General features: G+C 37.6%; 2 protein-coding genes across 4 annotated transcripts; one reads left to right on the top strand and one right to left on the bottom strand.

Annotated features, from left to right (window-relative positions):
- Nucleotides 1–387: 387 nt before the first annotated feature.
- Nucleotides 388–10,920, top strand: Mettl5 (methyltransferase 5, N6-adenosine). Of its 2 annotated transcripts, XM_003478546.5 has the most exons (7): nucleotides 388–820; nucleotides 2,503–2,617; nucleotides 3,417–3,598; nucleotides 4,251–4,333; nucleotides 8,369–8,420; nucleotides 10,225–10,274; nucleotides 10,820–10,920. In XM_003478546.5, exons 1-7 carry the CDS (start codon nucleotides 715–717, stop codon nucleotides 10,856–10,858), a joined length of 627 nt encoding a protein of 208 aa, XP_003478594.1. In that variant the 5' UTR covers nucleotides 388–714; the 3' UTR covers nucleotides 10,859–10,920. The 2 variants fall into 2 exon arrangements, with proteins under 2 accessions (XP_003478594.1, XP_012998005.1); XM_013142551.3 differs by lacking the exon at nucleotides 8,369–8,420 and having other exon boundaries at nucleotides 389–820.
- On the bottom strand, nucleotides 10,630–19,070 carry Ssb (small RNA binding exonuclease protection factor La). 2 transcript variants are annotated; one of them, XM_003478645.5, is made up of 12 exons: nucleotides 18,905–19,070; nucleotides 17,283–17,358; nucleotides 14,844–14,947; nucleotides 14,484–14,658; nucleotides 13,764–13,871; nucleotides 13,576–13,676; nucleotides 13,328–13,399; nucleotides 12,974–13,016; nucleotides 12,235–12,375; nucleotides 11,671–11,857; nucleotides 11,405–11,536; nucleotides 10,630–11,009 (listed from the first exon to the last, which is right to left on the bottom strand). In XM_003478645.5, exons 2-12 carry the CDS (start codon nucleotides 17,346–17,348, stop codon nucleotides 10,921–10,923), a joined length of 1,218 nt encoding a protein of 405 aa, XP_003478693.1. In that variant the 5' UTR covers nucleotides 17,349–17,358; nucleotides 18,905–19,070; the 3' UTR covers nucleotides 10,630–10,920. The 2 variants fall into 2 exon arrangements, with proteins under 2 accessions (XP_003478693.1, XP_012998003.1); XM_013142549.3 differs by lacking the exon at nucleotides 14,844–14,947.
- Between the last annotated feature and the right edge of the window lie 2,379 nt (nucleotides 19,071–21,449).

Here is a 21,449-nt window from a genome sequence, read left to right as displayed (position 1 = left end):
CGCCTCTGACTCCGGGTGACCTAGGAAGACAAAAACGAAGTTATAATAAAGCGATGGGTGCAAATGGCAAAGGAAAAAAGGTGACTGGACAGCGACACTTTTGAGGGATGTGGGAGAAAAGTAAAAAGGTCACACTGGGTCATACAACAAAATAATGAGTCTTTCATTTTTTTTTTTTTTTTTCTCCATCCTCTTAGGGTTTGTGTAGTCAAAGTGAAAGTAGAGGTGACTGGGTACGCGACAAGGAACCAAATACTGACACCGAGTCTGTAAGCACTGGCTCCGTCAGTGCTGCGCATGCGGACAATAAAGCGCCCGAGTCACTAGCGGAACCTGAGCTCTGGGCAGAGGTTGCTGCTCGGCGCCCGGCTTCGATGGGCAGAAGCCTGCGCGCACGCCTAGGGGCGCTTCCGGCACGCCTGGCGGTACTACTGGTTTCCCGGTCCTCAGGGCCTCTGAGCGAGGGACTCTGCAGCATCCCCTCCCCGCGCCGCCGCGAGCTCCCCGGGGGTATGAGGGCAGCGCGGGACACTTTGGAGGCGGGCCCGAGGCTGCTTGTGTGTCCCCGCCTTTCCTGTCCGGTCCCCGGGAAGTGGCACTGAAAAAGGGTGGGAAAAGGGAGTAGGAAAAAAGATCCGGTCAGATTGCTGTGCAGATACAGTGAGGTTAATCCCTGTGAGCACGTAGAAAAAAAAGAAGAAAGAAAGAAAGAAAATGAAGTTAAAGCTTAAAGAACTAGAGAGTCGTCTGCAACAAGTGGATGGATTCGAAAAACCCAAGCTACGTCTAGAACAGTATCCGACCCGGCCGCACATTGCAGGTAGGGCGGCTGGCTCATCGTGCCCTGGCTTCTGACTGGTGCTGTCCACTCGCTTCGTGATGAAAATGAGACAGTTACTTGAATACAAAGACTGTCTAGAGAAATTATGTCTTAAGATGCTGTGTCACATTAGAGAGGTCTTTTTGAAATCGCAACTAAAGACAAACCCTCCACTCATTCCAACGCACACTTTTATCGTTTTACAGATTGGTTTTATGCATAGTTTTCTTTACATACTTTCTTGGCATCTTTTTAATCTGTTTCTCTCATCGCACTATAAAATCCTTGAAAGCTAGGAATTCGTTACTGTTCTTCATTCTTGAATTGCCTAAAAGGGTCGCTGCTTCTGATAGGCTGAGGCAAAAGAGAATCGCGCGTGTGATCACAGCCTGAGCAATTTAGTGTCCTTGTCCCAAAATAAAAATTTTAAAAATCTTTAAGTATCCCAAAGTTCTAGGGTTCGTTTTCTTTTTTCTTTTCTTTTGTCTTTTTGACACAGGATTTGATTATGCAGTTCAAGCTGGCCTTGAACTCACTCAATAGTCCAGGCTGGCAAACTCGCTGCGATCCTACTGCCTCAACCTTTTGAGGGCTGGGATTACAGGCATGCATTACCATGCCCGGCCCAAGTGTCCAGTTTTATAAAAACTAAAAATCAGCTGTAGCAGTAATTAGGATAGCATGGTCAGTATGAAATGTCCCTGTAATTTTAAATAAAAACTGTGGGTCTTGGGGTATCCTTGATGGTCTGGTATTCACAGGAATTCTGATATCTACAGGAAGACGTACTGGTATCACTCATACTTACGGTATATGCAAGAGCCTTGGGTTTGAAAATGTAATCTCAGCAACCCTGCTCCTAAATTCTTATCAGCTCTTGTTTGTAGATGAATTGTGTGTCTGTAAATCATGCGTATGTGTTTAAAGTCTGTACTATAGGAGCTCATGATACCTGTGTTCTGGTGATAAACTTGTTGCAAAACAAGTCCTATGGTTTTAGTCTTGTTTTGTTTTGTTGTCTTTTTGAGACAGGGTCTCACTATGCAGTTCAGGCTGGCCTTGAGCTCACTTTGTAGCCCAGGCTAGTCTCGAACTTGCAATCCTGTCTCAGCCTCCCCAGTGCTGGGATTACAGGCGTGAGCCACCACGTCTGGCAAGTCCTATGTTTTTGTAAAGCTAATGCTTGTTTGACATCAGTGGTGCCTAGACTTGGCAGATTTCACAGATCAATAAAATTTCAAAAGTTTGGGACACTGATACAGGGTTGTCAAATTTCTATTTTGACAAGGAGTATTTTACTCTGTATTCCCTCTTAGTGAATAAGTTTTCTGGCATAAAGATATTTCAGTATCAAAGGAAAAGAGCTATATTTGGAGTGAGAGTAGAGAGGGAAGGCAATATTTTGAATACACTGTAACTTCTTGATTCTTTTCTGCTTTAATTTAGAGACTGGTCAGTTTTGTTATTCTTTTATAGTCAGCAGAGTCTAGATTTTGAGACCCACTGATGTGTTAATTCTCCTTTATGGTGCATTTTACTATATACCAATTACTTTTTTAATCTAGACCATCAATTAGAGGACTAAGTACTACAAAATAAATTATTTTAGAAGTGATTTGCACAAATTGGATTTTAGCAGTCAGCTTTATTATTTTCTAATATGTTTTTGTTTGTTTTTTTAGCTTGTATGCTGTATACAATCCATAACACATATGATGACATTGAAAATAAAGTGGTTGCAGATCTAGGATGTGGTTGTGGAATGCTTAGCATTGGAACTGCAATGTTAGGAGCAGGGTAGGTGATCCAGTTGATACTATTTGGGTATGGAGTGGCTGGCCTTAATAACAAGTTTATTATAAGGTTTGGGCTTTTTGCATGTGGATATCCAGTTGTTCCAGTACATTTATTGAGGGTACAATCCTCTCTCCACTTAAATCGCTTTTGCATCTTTGCCAGAAATCAAATGTCTATTATGTGGGTATCTATTTTGGGATTTTATATTCGTACTTTGGTGGTTTGCACAATGCCATTTTGTCATGATTGGTGTAAATTTGTGATAAATTGTGGGATTGGGGAGAGTTGCTCTAATTTTGTTCCTTTATCAAAATTGTTTAGACTATTCTGAGTTTTTATTTTGACAGAAATGTAAGAATCAAAATGTTAATCTTCATGAAAAATAATGTTAACAGCTTGTTAAGGGATTATTTTTTATTTTCTTCTTTCATTTTTGGTTTCATTCTTTTATTTTTAATTTAAAAAAGTAAATGTGTAAAAACAGTTTAAATAGCACCAACTGAATTATATTCATGAGATTCTACAGGATGAGATGAACAGAAAATAATCTGATCTGAGTACATTTTGAATGAGCAGATCAAAAACTTATGAAAAATAAATTACAGTGATGAGAGCAGATTCTTTGTACATAAACTTGAATCTCCATCCCTTCCCATGAGGGAAATCATGCTATGGAAAAGCAACACTCACTCTTACTTTGTTAATGGGTTAAAAAGTAAATGGTAAAATAACTTATTTTTGGTTTTGTTTTAACTTGGTAGCTCTAGGTAAGTTGCTACTCTGTATGTTTTATTTGTAGACTGTGTGTTGGATTCGACATAGATGAAGATGCACTCGAAATATTTAACAGGAATGTGGAAGAGTTTGAATTAACGAATGTTGATATGGTTCAGTGTGATGTATGCTCATTATCTAACAGAATGGCCAAGTCATTTGATACAGTGATTATGAATCCTCCCTTTGGAACCAAAAATAATAAAGGTTAGTAATGAGAACCAGCTGTATTAATGTATTTATAGAAAAGCAAATTTTAAAAATCACTTTCTCAGATAGTGTGGTGCCCTCTGTAACCCCAGTACACTCTGAGCACTCTGAGGCAGAAGATCACAAATTTGAGACTAGCCTAGGCAATTTATTGAGACCTTGTCTCAGTACCTAGTGCTAATCCCCAGTTCAATCCCCAGGACTACAAACAAATAAAATTATCATCGACTGGGTTAAGTGATTTTATCACTGTTCACCGAATAAACCAGTCTCATATTCATATGTTTCCTGAATTTAAATTTCAATTTGTGTAATATGATTAGGGAATTGAATTTTTCATTCACAAATTTGTGAAAACATTGTTTATGATTTGTATACCTAATTACTTGACAAGTTCTTATGAATGATAATGAAACTATGAAGGATTTTATACTATTTGCTTGTTTGTATTTTGAGACAGGGTCTCATGTAGTTCAGGCTGTACTGAATTTACTTAATTTTATTTATTTGCATCATGACTTATTACAGAAAGTATTTGAAGTGGCTATTTTGGGCTTTGGGGGAAATTTTTCTAAATCCTATTCATTTAATCTTCTACCTTGATAATACATACATAAGTAGGGGCTGTTTGATTTTTTTTCTCTCACAGGGATAGATATGACTTTTCTTAAGACTGCTTTGGAAATGGCAAGAACAGCAGTGTATTCTTTACATAAATCCTCCACTAGAGAAGTAAGTTTAAATCATCTTGTTATTGTCACTGATTTTTAAATTTCTGACACTACTTTTAGAATTTTCTGTGAATGCTAGCTACCACAGTGTCTTGTTTCTCCTGTCCTTTTTGATACCTAAGACTTACAAACTGAATTTTATCTTTAACCAGCTATACCTGTAATTAGCTTTTTCCTTATTCTACATGATCAACTTCTTTTGTCAAAGATTTGTGCAGACAAAACTGTTGCCAGGAAAGGGACTATAATTCAAAATAAAAAAGAGCACTAAAACTACTTTCCATATCTTTTAATTTTGCTAGGTAAGTCAAAGGGTGATGAATATTCACTTTCTGTCTCAATGTCAGTGTGGCCTCATGTGCTTAAAGGAGATACTAAGGCCTGGCTATTTAAAATATTGGACCTTCAGCAAAGATCAGAAACTACCTATTCCTTTTTTTTTTTTTTTTTTTGTCTTTTTTGAGACAGGGTCTCGCTATGCAGTTCAGGCTGGTCTTGAGCTCACTTTGTAGCCCAGGCTGGTCTCAAACTCGCAACGCTCCTCCCAGCTCAGCCTACCGAGTGCTGGGATTACAGGCGTGAGCCACCACACCCGGCTCCATTATTCTTTTTGCCAAAACATACCACAGGGGAGGTGCATGCACATGTACATAAGATATATTCAAGGAAATTGGGGGAGGGGAGAAGTCGTAGCATAACAGTGATTAAGAACTGTGCTAGGCTGGTCAAGACATTTGAGCTTAAATTCCTTCACCTATACTGTACTAACTTGTACAGTACTCTTGGTGTAAGAACCTTTATACCATTGTAAGGGCTGAGTTAGTATTTACAAAGCACTTAGGTTAGTATGTGACATACTCAATTGTTATGTGTTGGCTATTATTATTTTAACACATAAAGAAATTTTAAAGTGATTTTGAAGGAAAAATATTCATGAAAATAAAATAATCTGTTGGAAATAATATATTCTATACAGCAACCTAATAACTTCAAAGTATTAAATCAAGTAATTAAAAATATACTACTAGGACCTGGGGATTTAGCTCAGCGGTGTAAGTACCTGCCTTGCAAGCAGGCAGTTGTGAGTTCGATCCCTGGTACCGATAAAAAAAGGAAAAAAAACAAAAAATACTGCTAACAATGTGTACTAGTTTATGTTGGCAGGCAACAGAAAGCAAATTATCTACCGGTAAATCTTCATTCATATGAAAGCAAATACCATGGTATCCAAAAAATTGGGTGAGGGGGCCAGTTAATTAATTAATTAAGCCAGTTAATTAATTGGAAATCTCACAGGACCCACTATATGATTATACATCTAACTGTGACTTATTACAAAAGGTTTCGGCATCAAATCAGCAAAGGGAAAGGCACATGGGGCAAAGTCTGGGGAAATCCAGGTGCAAGCTTCCAGTCTTTTAGTGTACTAACACAGGATACAGTTCTTCCAGCGTGAATGACAACACATGTGAAGTACTGCCAACCACAGAAGCTCCCATTAGACTCCTCCTGTATTTTTTACTGGGCACAAATCATGCAAGTATCCCCCTTTATGACACTCAAATTCTGAACTCCTAGTTAGAATACAGGTGTTCAGCATAAACAGCTCAGGCACAGTGAGCCACTTTTATCAGGGGAGTGGGAGTGGAAACTCTCCCAGAGTTTAAATTTTCATGCTCCAGCCAATGACCAAAATTGCAAGCAGACCTTTTTAAGGCTAAGCAGTCCTGTACTGTTACAAACTCTTTTTCTGAATAACTTGGCATAACATGCATTTTACCTAACCCATATAAAATTCTTTTTTGGGGGTACCAGGGATCAAACTCCCATCTGTGCGCTTGCAAGACAGGCACTTATGCTGCTGAGCTAAATCCCCAGCCCCTCATATAAAATTCATGCAGTAAAATACGACAGTAAAGAAAGTGCAATTAAGCAGGAAAATCTAGTTGAGTGAGTTCCTCACATTACCAGAATTCCATGTTTCACCATTAGGTGGCAGCATTATCACCTTGGAAGGCTTAGGGGCTGCATTCTAAAACTATTTCATGAAGTTCTTTTTACTCACATAGCGTACTTGTTTCCATCAGCATAATAAATAAGTAAGAAATTAATCTGGTGATATCATACATACTAAGAAGGTGTGATATGGGATAAACTTCCTTCTTATGACAGTCCCTGTTTTATGCCGTAATCTGCTATATAAATTTATAATTTTGCTTATTTCAGGTTTCTATTTAATTAGTAACATTGATAATGAAATTTACCCCAAGCCCCTTAACAGTAGGCCTTTTTCAAAAAATGCTTGACTTGCATCGGATAACTGTTTAATAGAAATATTTAGGCAAAAAAAAAGTGTGTACTGGCAAACAAAAATATCCTCACTCTCAAAGCTGCTATTTTACCTCATCGAGCATTCTCAAGTCAGTTCTTGGCTTAGTTAGACTTTAGACAGTAGCACAGTAGGTAAGCCTGGTGCTCTTCTTCCAGTTTATCCAAAGTTCAGCCAGTAGCTCCTTCTGTCTCTGGCAGAACTATATCCCATTATATAATCTAACCTCTAAATCCTTTCCCTTAGGATTTAGGAGGCAAAGAAATGTCATAATTTCTCCCAAATTTATCAAGAATTCTATGATAGGACTGGGGATATAGCTCAGCAGCACAAGCACCCACCTGGCAAGTTCAAAGTCATGAGTTCAATCCCTGGTACCAAAAAAAAAATCCATGCTCCCATTATAATTTACATTAAAATCTACATCCTTATATGGAAATTCTAGATCTCAAATAATATGACACTGAGATTAAAATCAGGAAACCCACAAGTACAAACATTAATGTATTATTTATAACACTGGAAATACTGGAACCTAAAAATTGGAAAAATTTAAGTATTTTATGACTCAACTTAATGCCAATTAAATATTAGTAAGATTATCAAAACAGACAAGATGCTTATAACAAATATATAAAAACTAAGATATCCATACTACGGTATTTCTAGAAATTTTTGCATTATTTAAGGGACTATGGTCAACTTGCTTTATTTCCATTAATTCTGGAAATGCTGTATATAGTTTTTAATAAAGCAATTTTACTATTAATTTATTTAGGGCTTTTCTGAGGCAAGGTATCAATATGTAGTCCATACTAGCCTTGAACTTACTGTGTGGCCCAGGAAACTCATGGTGACCCTCATTGCCTCAGCTTCCTGACTGCTAGAATTATGAACATATACCACCACACCCAACAATAAAGCAATTGTAAGTAGCAAGTTAGTAACTAAAATTTAGCAATACTTTGTAAAGTAGTTCAACAATTTCAAACTAAAATATTTGAGTGCTATGTATGATAGCACAGTTCAAAATGCTTTCCAGCCTGCAAAAATCCAGTGGGATTTATTCTGACTGGAGGAAATCATGGAACAGAATGAGTAATTTTCTCTAGTTTACATAGCTAATAAGCAGATCTATAGTTGAAACGCATGCAATCTGGTGCCAGACACCAAGTCCATGGACATATCTCTGCAAAATACCATAGTTACCAGGTTAGCTAGCTGTATTTGTGTTAATTTAATAATGCTCCAGACCATGATACATTATGCTGCAAAACCATTATATGTTTTAATAGATTTCTGAAAGTTGCTTTTTTGGTACTGGAAATCGAACTCACGACCTTATGCTTGCCAGGCAGGTGCTATGCTACTGAGCTGTGAAATAGCTCTGAAATAGTGTTATTGCTTAAATTTAATTATGTAATTCATTAAATGTATTGTTTGGAGACAGGGTCTTGCTATGTTGTTCAGGCTAGCCTGACATGGCAATCCTGCCTTAGCCTCCTGAGTGCTAGAATTACAGGCATGTGTGCGTGAAGTGATGAGATTTCCGATTTTCAAAGTACTATCCAACTAGCTGAAACCTCTATTAAGAATTTAATTTTCAATGAAATTTAAAGTTTGAAAAGTTAATCTCAAATATTAGTAAAAAGTAGTTTTAAAAACCATTAAAAAATCAGTTCATGTGAAAATATTATTTGTGTTTAGCATGTTCAGAAAAAAGCTGCAGAATGGAAAATCAAGATAGATATTATCGCAGGTAAGATAACTCTGTACTTAATTACTAAAAACATCAATATATATGAACCAAACCAAAATGTTTATAGAATAAAATAAATTTTCTATAGAATGTTTTTTATTGTGGTAAATGTGTCTGATTGGTAATGAACTGGACATAGAGGAAATGCAAAGCAAACACTCAATGTATGCATTTTACTGCTTTTGGCAGTACTAAGGATTGAACCCTGGGTAACCCTTTTTTTATGTTTTATTTCAAGATAGGGTCTCACTAAATCATTAAACTGCTCAGGCTGGGCTGAAACTTTGAATTCTCCTACCTCAGCCTCCCAGAGTGCAGGAATTACAGTTGTGTAGCCTCCCAGAGTGCAGGAATTACAGTTGTGTGTCACCACACCTGGCTTGCTGAAAATTTCTAATTGCACGCAAGATTTGGTTACTCCAGCTGTATATCATCACAGGAAGCCAAGTGTGGTGGTACATGTCTGTAATCCCAGCACAGTGGAGGAGGCTGAGGCAGGAGGATCACTGCAAGTTTAAAGCCAGCCTGAGCTACAAAGTGAAACCATCTCAAAAAAAAAAAAAAAAAAAAAAAAAAAATCAGTGAATAAGCATGGCTCATAGTTAAGACCTTGATTTAAAATTCATTCATGGAAAATGCCACCAGGTTATGACTCATTTTCTCACTGTCTACCAAGTAACACTGAGCTTTTTATTTTTGGTGGTAGACAGGGTATCAATATTCTCATTATGACTAAATTTTATTTGATACATTTTTTATTAAGTTGGGTAATAGTAACAAACATCAGAATGGAAAAAACAAGGAACTATAATACAAATACTTTTTTCATAATACCTAAGTTATAGTCTAGCTACATAGTCTTGGTTGGCATCAAACTCTTTCTCAAGTGTCTAAACTACAGCCATGTACATCTGGCTAATGCAAATGCTTTTGAAAAGCCTGAATTAAAGAGTACAAGGAGGGGAGCATACTTTTAAACAATAAAAAGGTTACATGAATTGGCTTAACTAGATATATTAATATTCATTATAATTAGTAATCATATATTTGAAGATCTGTTGGTTCCCCTATTATATTCAGTGTTGTCATTCTTCCTACAGCTTAAAGTACTATGGAACATTTTATTAGAACAGTCCCAGTAGGATATCAAGGCATATAGTCTCCAGATCATCAATACTGACATCTTTGGAAGCTTGTTAAAGATCCAGAATTTCAGCCTTCATTCAAATTTATTAAAATAAGATCTTAGTGCTTAGAATGCACAATAATACTTCAAAGCAGTAGCTTACATGGTTGTAATTTGGGTTGGGAAATACAAAGGATAGGTAATTGACTGCCATCTTTCTTAAATTTTGGTACAAATGGTCAAAACAGCAGAAAAACAGGGCACGTGGTACACGCCTGTAATCCCAAAATTTGGGATGCTGAGGCAAAAGGATCATTTTGAGTTTGAGGTAATCTTGAGCTACAAAGTAAGTTTCAATGCCAGCCTGAACTGCATAGTGAGAACTTGTCTCAAAAAGATTAAAAAGAATACTAGAAGTCACAGCCAATCTTGGAGCAGTTATCAGGTCAGTACTTGGAGAAAATGTTGAACTGACAAGTGTAAGCTGATAAATTTATAAGAATTTAGTGTTTCCTTAGTTTTATCTTTAGTTAACAGCAGTAATTTGTGTGTTTTGTCAGGAATTGAACTCAGGACCTTGTACCTGTTAGGCAGTTGCTGAGCTGCTAAGCCATGTCCCCAGCCCCAGCAGTAAATGTTTAGAAATGTAATTATCTTTATTTGGCTTTTGTTTTACAGAGCTTCGATATGACCTGCCAGCATTATATAACTTTCATAAAAAGAAATCAGTAAGTATCTTGATTCAAGCCTGTCTAGCATTCAGCACTGAAAAACTCTTCAATAAATAATTATTCCCACAATTATCAACTTGGCTGAGAAAATATAAAAAAGTCAGTCTCAGAGATTAGCTATTATTAAGTCTGAGAAGCTGGGTATGGTGGTGCATGCCTGTAACCCCAGCACTTGGGAGGTTGAGGCAGGAAAATCATTACAAGTTTGAGGCCAGCGTAGGCTATATAACAAGACCAGCCTGAACTACACAGTGAGACCATCTCAAAAAACCAAGACAAACTGTAAGAAGGGCTTATAATTAATAACCAATACTCTATGACTGAAGATCATAACAAAAAGGGAACAAGCAAGTTCTTTTTATATAGTATATATTTTGTTATTTTATACTAATACATTCTCATATTACAAAGGCAATTTAGTGGAAGAACCTTCCTTAGGTTCTTCTGAACACAAACAGAACTATACATTTAAAAAAATGTATTTGGATAACAACAAAAAGACAAGTTAAAACAACAAAAATAATAATCACCCTTTTTTACAGGTGGACATTGAAGTGGATCTAATTCGGTTTTCTTTTTAAAAGCTTCCAAAGACAAAAAGCAGCTTAAAACCTAAGATGAATAAAAAATATTGTTTACTAAATTACTGGTCTCCAGCACCATTTTCTGTTTTCTGTTGTTTTGATGCAGGTTCTTCTTTGTCTGTTTCTTCTCTTGCTCTTTTCACTGGTCCTAAGAAATAATGGAATTTTTGTTAATTCAGTTTACATACTGCTTTATTTTATTATTGAGGACAATTTTTTTTTTATGTCCAGAAATGGAACTCATGACCTTGCACTTTGCAGGAAGGCACTTGTGCCACTGAGCTAAATCCCTAGCTCAATTATTAATAATTACGCTTTAATGCAACTTCCATTAAAACAAGAAGAAAATTTTGTCTTTTATTACGGTTCTTCTGAGTGCCAAACTTACTTATCAAATGTCCTATCTCCCACTTGTACAACAGCATAACCAAAGTAAATAATAATAATCCAGGCATTGTCACTTCCACTAAAGTAAAAACTATATGCCTGTTCTCTGTGGCAAGCAATTTCTCAGAACTACCCCAGTACCTAGAAAAAACTTACCAGCTGCACCATTTTCACCACGTTCTTCATCACTATCAAATTTTGTTTTCTTGCCCTGAAACTGTACTTTCCCTTTAGCAGACCCAGGCTGGGCAGCTTTATTTCCTTTTCCTTTTCCTTTAAATCTGCGACCTGCAGAGACATTGTTGAGGATTTAGTAAAGAAAGTATTTCAAGTCTGTTATCATCATTTTTGAACACCGATTAAAATTTTTACTTAAAAGATATAAAATAATCGAACTGATAATAAAAATCAAAATAAAAGACCTTTTGATTTCCATTTGTTTAGGGATTCTTGTTGATCTTCTATGATTTTTTTCAAAGCTTCTTTTTCCACCTCTCCTTCCAGGACTTCCCACGTTACTTCTTTGTTCCTTAATTGTAGGCTGCCGTTATTGGCATCTTTGGCTTTCTCCAGTGCTTCCTTGGCTTTTTCTTTAAATAGAATTATTCCCTAAACCAAGGACAGAAAATGAAGGGCATTTAGTTTCTGGCCTCACAGTTAATTTCTATGCTTAAGGCACTGTTTTTATACCATGTAAATTTCCTATGCCATTACTAGTTTCAGTGAATTTTACTGAACATTAGAAAAGGAACTCATGGAAGTAAAATAAACTACAGTTACCAATATCAAGTTATTTATAGTGTATTTCACAAAACACCGAACATTGTATCCAGTGACAAGAATGACAAAATGGAATGCAAGTGATCAAGCAGAGACTATTTTAACTGACATAATTTAAAAACTGCTTTCTATTAACTTTACCATCTAAAAAATAAGTTTCTATGGATTTAAATTGATTGCTAAAAAGTATTTGAAAGTTTCCAAACCTCTTTTGCTCCTCTGACAAAGTCTATCCATTTTATTTCACCATGATTTGAGAAAAGGGCGTGCAAATCTTCTCTACAGGTCTGATCATCTAAATCACCTGAAAACTTCAGCAGGCATCCAATCTTTTCTTCTAGAGATTTCTATGAAAATATGAGGCAATCAAAAAATTTTTAAAAACAATCATATAACCAGAAATGGCTCATCTCACTCTACCTATACAGGGAAAAGTTAGCAAGAAAATGCTATTTCAAAGTAATTCAATGGTGTATTCTCCTTTGTCATCTTTTTTTTGGTCTTTTTCATTTTTATCGGTACCAGGGATCGAACTCATGACTTCCTGCTTGCAAGGCAGGTACTTATGCCAGTGAGCTAAATCCCCAGCCCCACCTTTGTCATCTTTTACTCTACACTAGATCTAATTTATCTTAATTTCTTTATAAACAATATGTAATTAGTCCTAAACTATATAAACCTATTAAGATATCCAAATAAATGTTTTAGGCAGTATTATTTGTGTATCACTTTAGCACAAAGCTAACCTTATGTCTGTTTACTGTTTTTTGAAATGTCCTAAACATGGCTGTGGGTGTCAGTCAGTGGTACAGCATGTGCAAGGCCCTCGACTCACTCCATAGCACTTACCCACCCAAATACTCACCCACACCCACCACAGTTCTCAGACTTTCTGAAGATATTCTAACTTAAATGATACATTAAATACCAGTATTGCATACTTACCATTTCAGCATCTTCTGCTAATTTCTGTTTTTCTTCTTGCTCTCTACAAATGAACATGTTTTAATTACAATGTTTCTGCTTCTTATATAAGAAAATTAAATCATAACAAATAACTTTGGTCATACCATTCAAACTCCTTAATAAGCCAGTCCTTAGTTTAACCAACCCTAGATTGCAGTGGAATGTGGCTTCAACACAGCAAGCCAACTTGAACTCAACATTTCACTACCAATAAGAAAGGCTTGTTACTATTTATTTCAAAGCTCATCATTAGCTCCTTCAAGAACCATTAACTTCAACCTTATAAAAGCTTTAAGGAATTCAAGTGTGTCGTGATTAATTCAATATACTTACTGTTTAGCTCTTAATTTAGCTTCTACTTTATTTTGCTTTCTTTCTTCATTTTTCTTTGCAAAATAATCTTCCCTAAGCAACACAAAATAGGAAGGCTAATGTAATGAGAACAAAGACTAAATTATTTTGATTTAAGCACAACAAAGCAAGAAATGTTACACTGTCTATCAAAATTACCACCTAAAAATCTCAAAATATGGTATGTATATTATAATTTAAATCTTTAGGAGAAACAGTAAAAAACTTACTTAAAAAGTATTAGTAAATCTGTGTCTTTATACTTCTGGCCTGGAGTTTCTACAAATTTCTTAGCAGATTCAATGCTATCAAACACAGCAAATATTGATCCCTATTTTAAAAAAAGGAAGGAGGGGCGTTAAGTTACATTCCACATATCTTACAACTATAGATAACCTCTACCATCATATACTCGTACCTTAAATGCTTTGTGCAATGTTCGTCTCATCTGGATATTTAGTACTTGACCTTTATCTTCTAGCCACTCTTTAATATCATCAAGTGTTGCATCCGTTGGGAAGCCTTTCTGTGAAAAGTGGGAAGACAGACCTCAAAATAATTCCATTGGGTAGAGACAAAACATTATTCACATGTTAAAAACAATTAAAATTTGAAAGTATATTATACTGTTTAATCTACTTTTGTATCTCAAACCTTTTATAATAAAACTTCTTAAAACATGCTAATAAAAATTACTAGAGTTTAGCTATTGATAAACAAGAATGCCTGATACACACTGGGTGCTTGAAATATGTCAAAGATTTTGTCATAAATGGTATGGTTTTTTTTCCTTTTAAGTCTCTCTTTTTTTTTTGGTCTTTTTGAGATGGTCCCGCTATGCAGTTCAGGCTGGCGTTGGGTTCACTTTGGAGCCCAAGCTGGTCTCGAACTTGCAATAATCCTCCTGCCTCAGCCTTCTGGGTGCTAGGATTACAGGAGTGCACCACCATGCCCAGTTCACTCTCATATTTTAATCAGGCAATATTATCATATTTATGAAAACAAGGCTTACAGAGGTTAAAAACACTGCTTGAAGACATATAGGAAGTACTGACATTGTGATCCCTGAGCATATATTCTTATTCCAGTATATTTTCTTTCTAAAGAAATATAAGACATTAAATGCATTAAAACTTACAATATAAACGGATCTGTTTTTTACATCATTTTTATATTCATCAGTCACTTCAGGAAGGGGTTTGTTTGGAGATCTTCTGATTTTAGTTTTATCTTCACTGATTTCCATGAGTTCTGCTTTAGATTTGCTTAGTGCTTCCACTATTACATTAAAGTCTGTTGTTAGACGGTTGAGCCTGAAGAGATTATAAACGGACATTTTAAAACTCAGTACTAGCACTTATTATTAATAAAAAGCCTAAACAGTTCATAAAGGTTACTAAACGTCTGTGGATATAGCTCAGTAGTAGAGTGCTTGCCTAGCATGCACAAGACCCTCAATTTGCTCTCCAGAATGCAAACAAACAAAAACAGTTTTTACCTATTGAATTTTATCATTATTTCCAAGGGTACCCAGCCTTCATCCAATTTGATCTGTTCCTTTAAAAATTTGTCCCGTGGCAAATTGAAGTCTCCAAAATAATACTGTAAGATAATTCAATATAGTTCACATTTCAGAGCATTATATAGTATTGAATCCCATCTTGGAACTTTTTAAAACCGTTATAGTATAAGCTCTACTCCCTGAAAATATGTATCATCACTTTTGTTTCTATTCAGTGTAGAAAGATTAGATTGTTAAATTTAAAAATGGAAGAAACTAATTGCTTTGATGGGGTGGTGGTAGAAAGGTTGAGACAGAGTCTCCCTGTGTAGTTCAGGCTGGCCTTGAACTCATGGTAATCCTCTTGCCTCACCCTCCACAGTGCTGGAATTATATGCATGTGCTACCACGTCCAACTTTAAGTGCTCTTGATTTTTAAAATAAAACAACACAAAACAAAACAAAGAAAGTGAATATCTAATTCAATCATAGAAGCACTTGGTTTAAAAGCAAAAAAAAGGATCAAAGATGTAGTTCAGGGGTAGGTGTATGCCCTGCCTAATCTCAGCACCACAAAAACAAAATGGAATGGAGAGAACAACAAAAAAGAAGACCAATTATGACTACTTGGAATGTCAAAACTAGCTTATGAAGAAAAAGACAAACAACTTTGTCAGGATTCAGATTAACAAGGAAGGAAAAAAACACAGTAAACAGTCACAAAAACACATAAAGGACACTTTAAGAAGTACAAAAATTAAAAGAAACAATGGAAAGAATACAAGATGGTATTTTCATCTACCTCACTGAAATTCTATAAAAAACTAGAGTACCTAGCATTGACCTGAACAGATAATAATCATACAAGTAAAGAACTGGTAACGATGTCAAAAGTTGTTTTAAAATGTGTGTTAACTATTAAGTTAATAGTCTCTTTTAGGAATCTTAAAAGACTAATTAGAAATGTTTGTTAGGATTTATATATAAAAAGCCACACAGATGCCTCTTAGGTTGAGGCAGGAGGATCGTAGGTTGAAGCCAGCCTAGGCAACTTAGCAAGACTCTGTCTCAAAATTTAAAAAGAGCTAGGGATGTAGTACAGTGCTTTCTGGGTCCTATTCCCAGTAATACGAAAAACAAAAAGAACAAAAACCAACCCCCAGCAAATAAACCACTTCATCCATACATGCACAGAACTATTATGGATAAAAATCAGATTGTACATGCTAAGGAGAATGAACCATCACTGATGACACAAAACTCTGCTTCTCCAAAACACAGCCCATACTTGGTGAGGGAAAGGGAAGGAAATAAAAATTACATTAGATATATACCATTCTATGGGGGAATGTTTTAAAAATCTCTTTCTTCCCACAATTTTGCTATGATTTTCACAGTGCTCTCAATACAAAGCCCAGAAGCTGGGTGTGAGGGAGCACACCTATAATTCCAGTACTCAGGAGACTGATGTAGGAGGATTGCCACAAATTCCAGGCCAACTTAAACTACATTGCAAGATCCTGTCTCAAAGAAACAATCTAACAAAACAAAACACTGGCCATTAAAAACTACTATATTAGTGTGAGCATGGAGCAAAATGGTAAAAAGCTTTTAACCTTGCTTACTCGAGAGTGGGATTTGCCAGGTATGGTGACGCATACCTGTAATCTCAGCACTTGGGAGGCTAAGGCTCTCACAGAGGACTGCTTTGAGTTCAAGGCCAGCCCGGATGGACTACACAGTGAGATCCTGTCTCAACCCCACCCCACACCTCAAAAAATGGTGGGATTTGAGAAGTGTCAGGTTGTGATGGGGTCTTATTAACCTTTTCTATATAGTCTTTATATTGTCCTCAGATTATCAAAGAATAAATAATATGTCAATTTTCTCCACAATTATAAAGAAACAAATACAAAACAAGATTGGAAATTAAATGGCAAAGATGTGTAAGTTCAGAGATCTGAAAAAAAAGTGTTCCTCACTAAGAACGTCATTTTAGGGATAGTTTGCCAACATAATCGTCACTAACACTGTAAAACTTCACCCTAAACATAATACCTACATTAAAAAAAAAAATGCTAAGAGAGTTTCTAAAATAGCCAAGAACTGGGATGAATAAACTACTAGGATCTTCAAAGGTATTTACTGGGGAAAGTACTTATCATGGATTTTTAGATTAATCTATTATGTGCCAAACATTCTTCTAAGTGTTTTACATCCTATTAACTAATTTATTTCTCCAAACCATGTTATGAGAAAGGTACTACTAGTATCATTTTTTGGACTAAGAAATTAAATATTTATACCTCTTCTAAGAAGATAAACCAAATGTTTAACAAGTCTACATACTGAAATTGAACGCTCTTTGTTACTTGTTTTGAGGCCCCTAAATTTCAAAAAACTTGTTTTCACAGTTTAATAGCACAAGAATCATACCTCAATTTGATGACAGATTTTGGCCTCCAGGGCAGCCATTTTTTCATTATCACCATTTTCGGCCATTGTGGCTAATCTGTAAATTTTCCCAAATTGGCAGGAAAACGTTATTACTGTTTCACATAAAATTCAAGACCAACTAGAAAAAAAAATTCTTTAAAATTATTAATATGCCTTTTTTTATCCTCATGAAAGTCAGGAAATTCTAATACCAAAGGTTCAGTTTCTGCACTCACTTCTCAACAAAGCAATACTCTTTAGTAATGCAAAAGTGAGGAACAGTGAACAATCTGCCTTCTCTTTCAATAAACGACTGTCTCCTTTTGCAACAAAAGAACTCTTCATTTAGCTGCCCCAGCAAGCTTTAGGGAAACTTCTCAACAGATTGATATATACAATATGTATGTCAGCATATAACTATAGCTCCCGGTGTTATTTGGTGTGGATGGTATTGTTTTAAAAAAAATTAGTCACAGCTGCCTTACAAAAAACTTGGTATGGGCCACGTTACAAGTCGTAACTCTAAAATTTTAAAAAATTTCAACATTAAAGTTTATGGGGTTAGATTAGACGCTGTATGTTCAGAAACACAAGAAAATGAAAATGTGAAAGTATGGAAACACTAAAACCATTTAAACTGGGGAAAGTGTGCCTAATTCATTAACACATTGGTTAGATTATAGCCAGGTTCCGCTACAGGGGAAACAAAGCAGGCTGCGATGTTAGTTTGCTAGAAATCACAAACGAAGTTTTCGGATTTAAATTAGTTGCTTCCCGTGATCTATTAGACCCTCTGGTCATCTGTACTGTACGATGTGTATCAAGAGGAACTCATCAAGAATAAGCTGCCATTAGTACACTTCTCGGAGGCATCGCCTGACACTGCAATTGCTGCTCAACAACCTGAACGCCCACTGAAGTTCTTGCAACGGGGATTCACCTGGGTTCAATCTCACACACCGGTTTGTCTACCATGTTATCTGTAACCCTAAATTACTTCCGCGACAGAGGACCCCTTATAAGCCAACTAGATAAAAGGACTAGTTAATTCCTAGAAGACTCCTTAGCCCTATCACTTTTAAAATTTTGCTCCATCACATATTTTCCCAGAGTGTACAACTAGAAGTGAGATATCACCCATGCTCTCCAGGTTCATAGAGAACCAGCCCGATGGGGGTGACGGACCCAAAAAGCCTCAGAGTGATGCAGGAAGTCCTCCTGCGGCCCCGCCTCCTGGGGGTCCCCACGGACTCCTCCACGTCCACCTCATGCCTTATGCCCCGAGGAACTCGGAGGTGGCCCAAAATACCTGCTCCGGAAAGCAGTGGAGCTCAGAAACCGACAGGCTGCCGTGACAGTAAGGGCAAAGACCATACTAAAACCGCGTCCTGCAGCTGCGCTCGCTCTCTTGGGCCCCGGCACGTGGGGCACCCCTAGAGCCCCGTCAGTCCTCCGCGGACCGCTCCAGCCTTGCAGGCCGCCTCCGATGCGGCCCACGCGGCGCCGGCCAGACCAGGGGCCGGGGGAACGCGCCCGCGCCTGCACCGACCCGAAAACGCGCCGCCGCGCCCCCACGCGAAGCAGGATCTCTGTGCCCTTTTATTAACCACCGACAGGCTCACCTCTAAGGCCGTGGTCCCGCACGCGCACCACAGGTTCACAAATAGCGACAGAGACCTCCCCAATTCCAGCGCCACGGGCCTAACTAACGCGCTCAAAGAAGATGGGCGCCCTCCCGGCAGTCCTTGCGGGCCCAGTGGGCGTGGTTGCGGGAGAGCCGGAGCCAGCGGCGCGCTCGGAGCATGCGCCTTGGCCGCAGGCTCCCACGACCCGCTGAGTCCCGCCCTCGATGCCAGGAGATTGGGTTAAAATGTTCTGCAGTGTTGGGGCATGGCTGGTGATTTGTGTTAGGATAAACATTTTTAAGTATTTGTGGGCCGCATTTGTAGCCCAGTCTTTCCCCTGACGTTTCATCCCTGTGAAGTGTTTGGCTTTTATTCCAGAAAGGCTTTTTAAAAGTGTATATGTAATCTATATCGTTTTGTAATAGTTCTAAAAAAACACAAACGCAAGCAAAATTTTTAAAAAGATTCGTGTAACCTTAAAATTGAGAAAACAATACAACAGAGTGTTTAAGAGCTGGGACTCTGGAATCAAAACTATTCAAACACCGTTTCTCCTGCGTACAAACTGTGACTTGAGCAAGTTACTGAACTTATGTCTAACCTCATCGAATAATCACGATCACCCAGTTAGATGTTCTGAGCGTTAAACGTGATGCAGTCCGTACACCGCTAAGAAACGAGAAAAGTAGCACGTGTTCATTTACAGCAAACAAAAAAGTGACTTCAGAAGACTAAAGCGCCATCTAGTGTACAAATCTACTACTGTCTCTGCTCGAGCCCCTCCCTGTTAGTACTGTATTTTTATGCAGCAGTCTTCCTCATTGTTTACAGTAGGCTTTCCCTCCCCTGGTGAGACAGTCTTTGTTTCCCGTTAGTTTTCTTGAAAAATTTAAATGATGGTGAAATGGCTTGTTAAATTATCTCGCGGCTATTGGCAAAACAGATCAAACACTATTATTCTGAAAAAAAGTTATAGTTTGAATATACAGTTTGCGTCAGGCCAAAGATTGAAAAAAGAGTAGCATTATGCTCGGGTAGTTTAAATTCAAATTAAGTTATATTTTATTCACTCAACTACGTATTTAGTCTTACCTTGTAAAACTTCATTTCTCCTTTTGACCACGTCAGTGAGTATATAGATATTTAACAATTAAACCCAAGTGTCGGGGCAGTCAGCCAAAGCAAACTGTTGGTCGCATGTTCTATATCCTGGTGTGGAGCTGACATTGGGAACAGGAAAAAAACCCAGACTACCTGGAGACAGACCCACCTAATCAAATAAAGCTCCTTCGAGGCTCACAGTGTCTGGGTAGAATGTAGTCTGTTATGAGAAACCACACTTGCAGAGGAACATTTAGGGTCTCTCGGTCTCTTGGCCTTTGTTCTCGATCTCTTGTCTTTTCTTGTCTTAGCCTGCTAGGGCCACAATCCCTGCCACTTTCACCCTTGGGGGTAGGAGATGGACACCCAGTAGCACCTCAGAAGGCTCCTTGTTTCAGTGAAAGCACCAAGGAGAAGATTCTCACTTAGATGCCTTTCTTGTTGGTGGCATCACTTTGTAGGTCAGTAAACTAAAATCCATTCTTCTCATCCATTCCACACAATCGTCTCATAGAACAAATTGATTGATAATATCTGCTAATGTTTAAGATTTGCACAGTTGGTAGCCTGGTGAATTTACTCTTAACCTTTTTATTTTTTTTTTTGTACCGGGAATCAAATTTACGACGTCGTGCTTGCAAGGCAGGCGCTTATGCCGCTTACGCTAAATCCCCGGCGGTAATCTACTCTTTTTTTTTTTGGTCTTTTTCCTTTTTATCGGTACAGGGGATCGAACTCAAGACCTTGCAAGCAGGCACTTATGCCGCTGCGCTAAATCTCCAGCCCCCGGTAATCTACTCTTAAAAATATATTCTTTGGAAATTTTCCAAGCTGGTCAGGAAACATGTTCAACAGTATTCATACCAGCATGGTTCAAAGATTTTGAAAATCCACTAAATTTGGGCCTGGTGGTGCATGCCAGTAATCCCAGCACTCTGAAGGCTGACTCAAAAAGATCAGGAGTTGAAACCCAGCCCAGACAACTAAAACTGGAATGAAAATGGAGACCTAACACTCAAGGGAATTGTGTTACTAGAACACTAGTGCTGTATCCCATAACAACAAAGAATGAAATCTTGAATGGAAGAAGGCAAGAAAGTAAAATGTAGAAAGGCCAGGAAGTAAAGCTCCCCCGAGCTAAGAGGAGGATCTGAATAGGATGCATGCAAGGAATCTTTGTCTATGGATTTTTAAGTGATGCAGATGGTGGCTTGGGTCATCACGTAAGCAATGCAATCTCTACCCTATAGAGTCTACATACTTCTCAGGGTCCAATCCATGCAGTGTCCATCTGAGCCCTTGTGCCCTTAAGCCAGTGGCCCACATGATCATGCTCTGAGGAAGTCCCTGACAGCCAAAGGACCCCTGAATGATGTTTTTGTGAGATCCCCGAAGGGCATGACTCAGCTGACTATTTTGGGCTTCCTGGCTCCATTCTGAG

This window comes from Cavia porcellus, unplaced genomic scaffold (genome assembly GCF_034190915.1).
Source record: "Cavia porcellus strain 051 isolate PalLab524CR breed Dunkin Hartley unplaced genomic scaffold, mCavPor4.1 scaffold_12, whole genome shotgun sequence".
Taxonomy (NCBI): domain Eukaryota; kingdom Metazoa; phylum Chordata; class Mammalia; order Rodentia; family Caviidae; genus Cavia; species Cavia porcellus.
The sequence above is the reverse complement of the archived record's forward strand: the minus strand, read 5'-3'. Positions and strand labels throughout refer to the sequence as shown.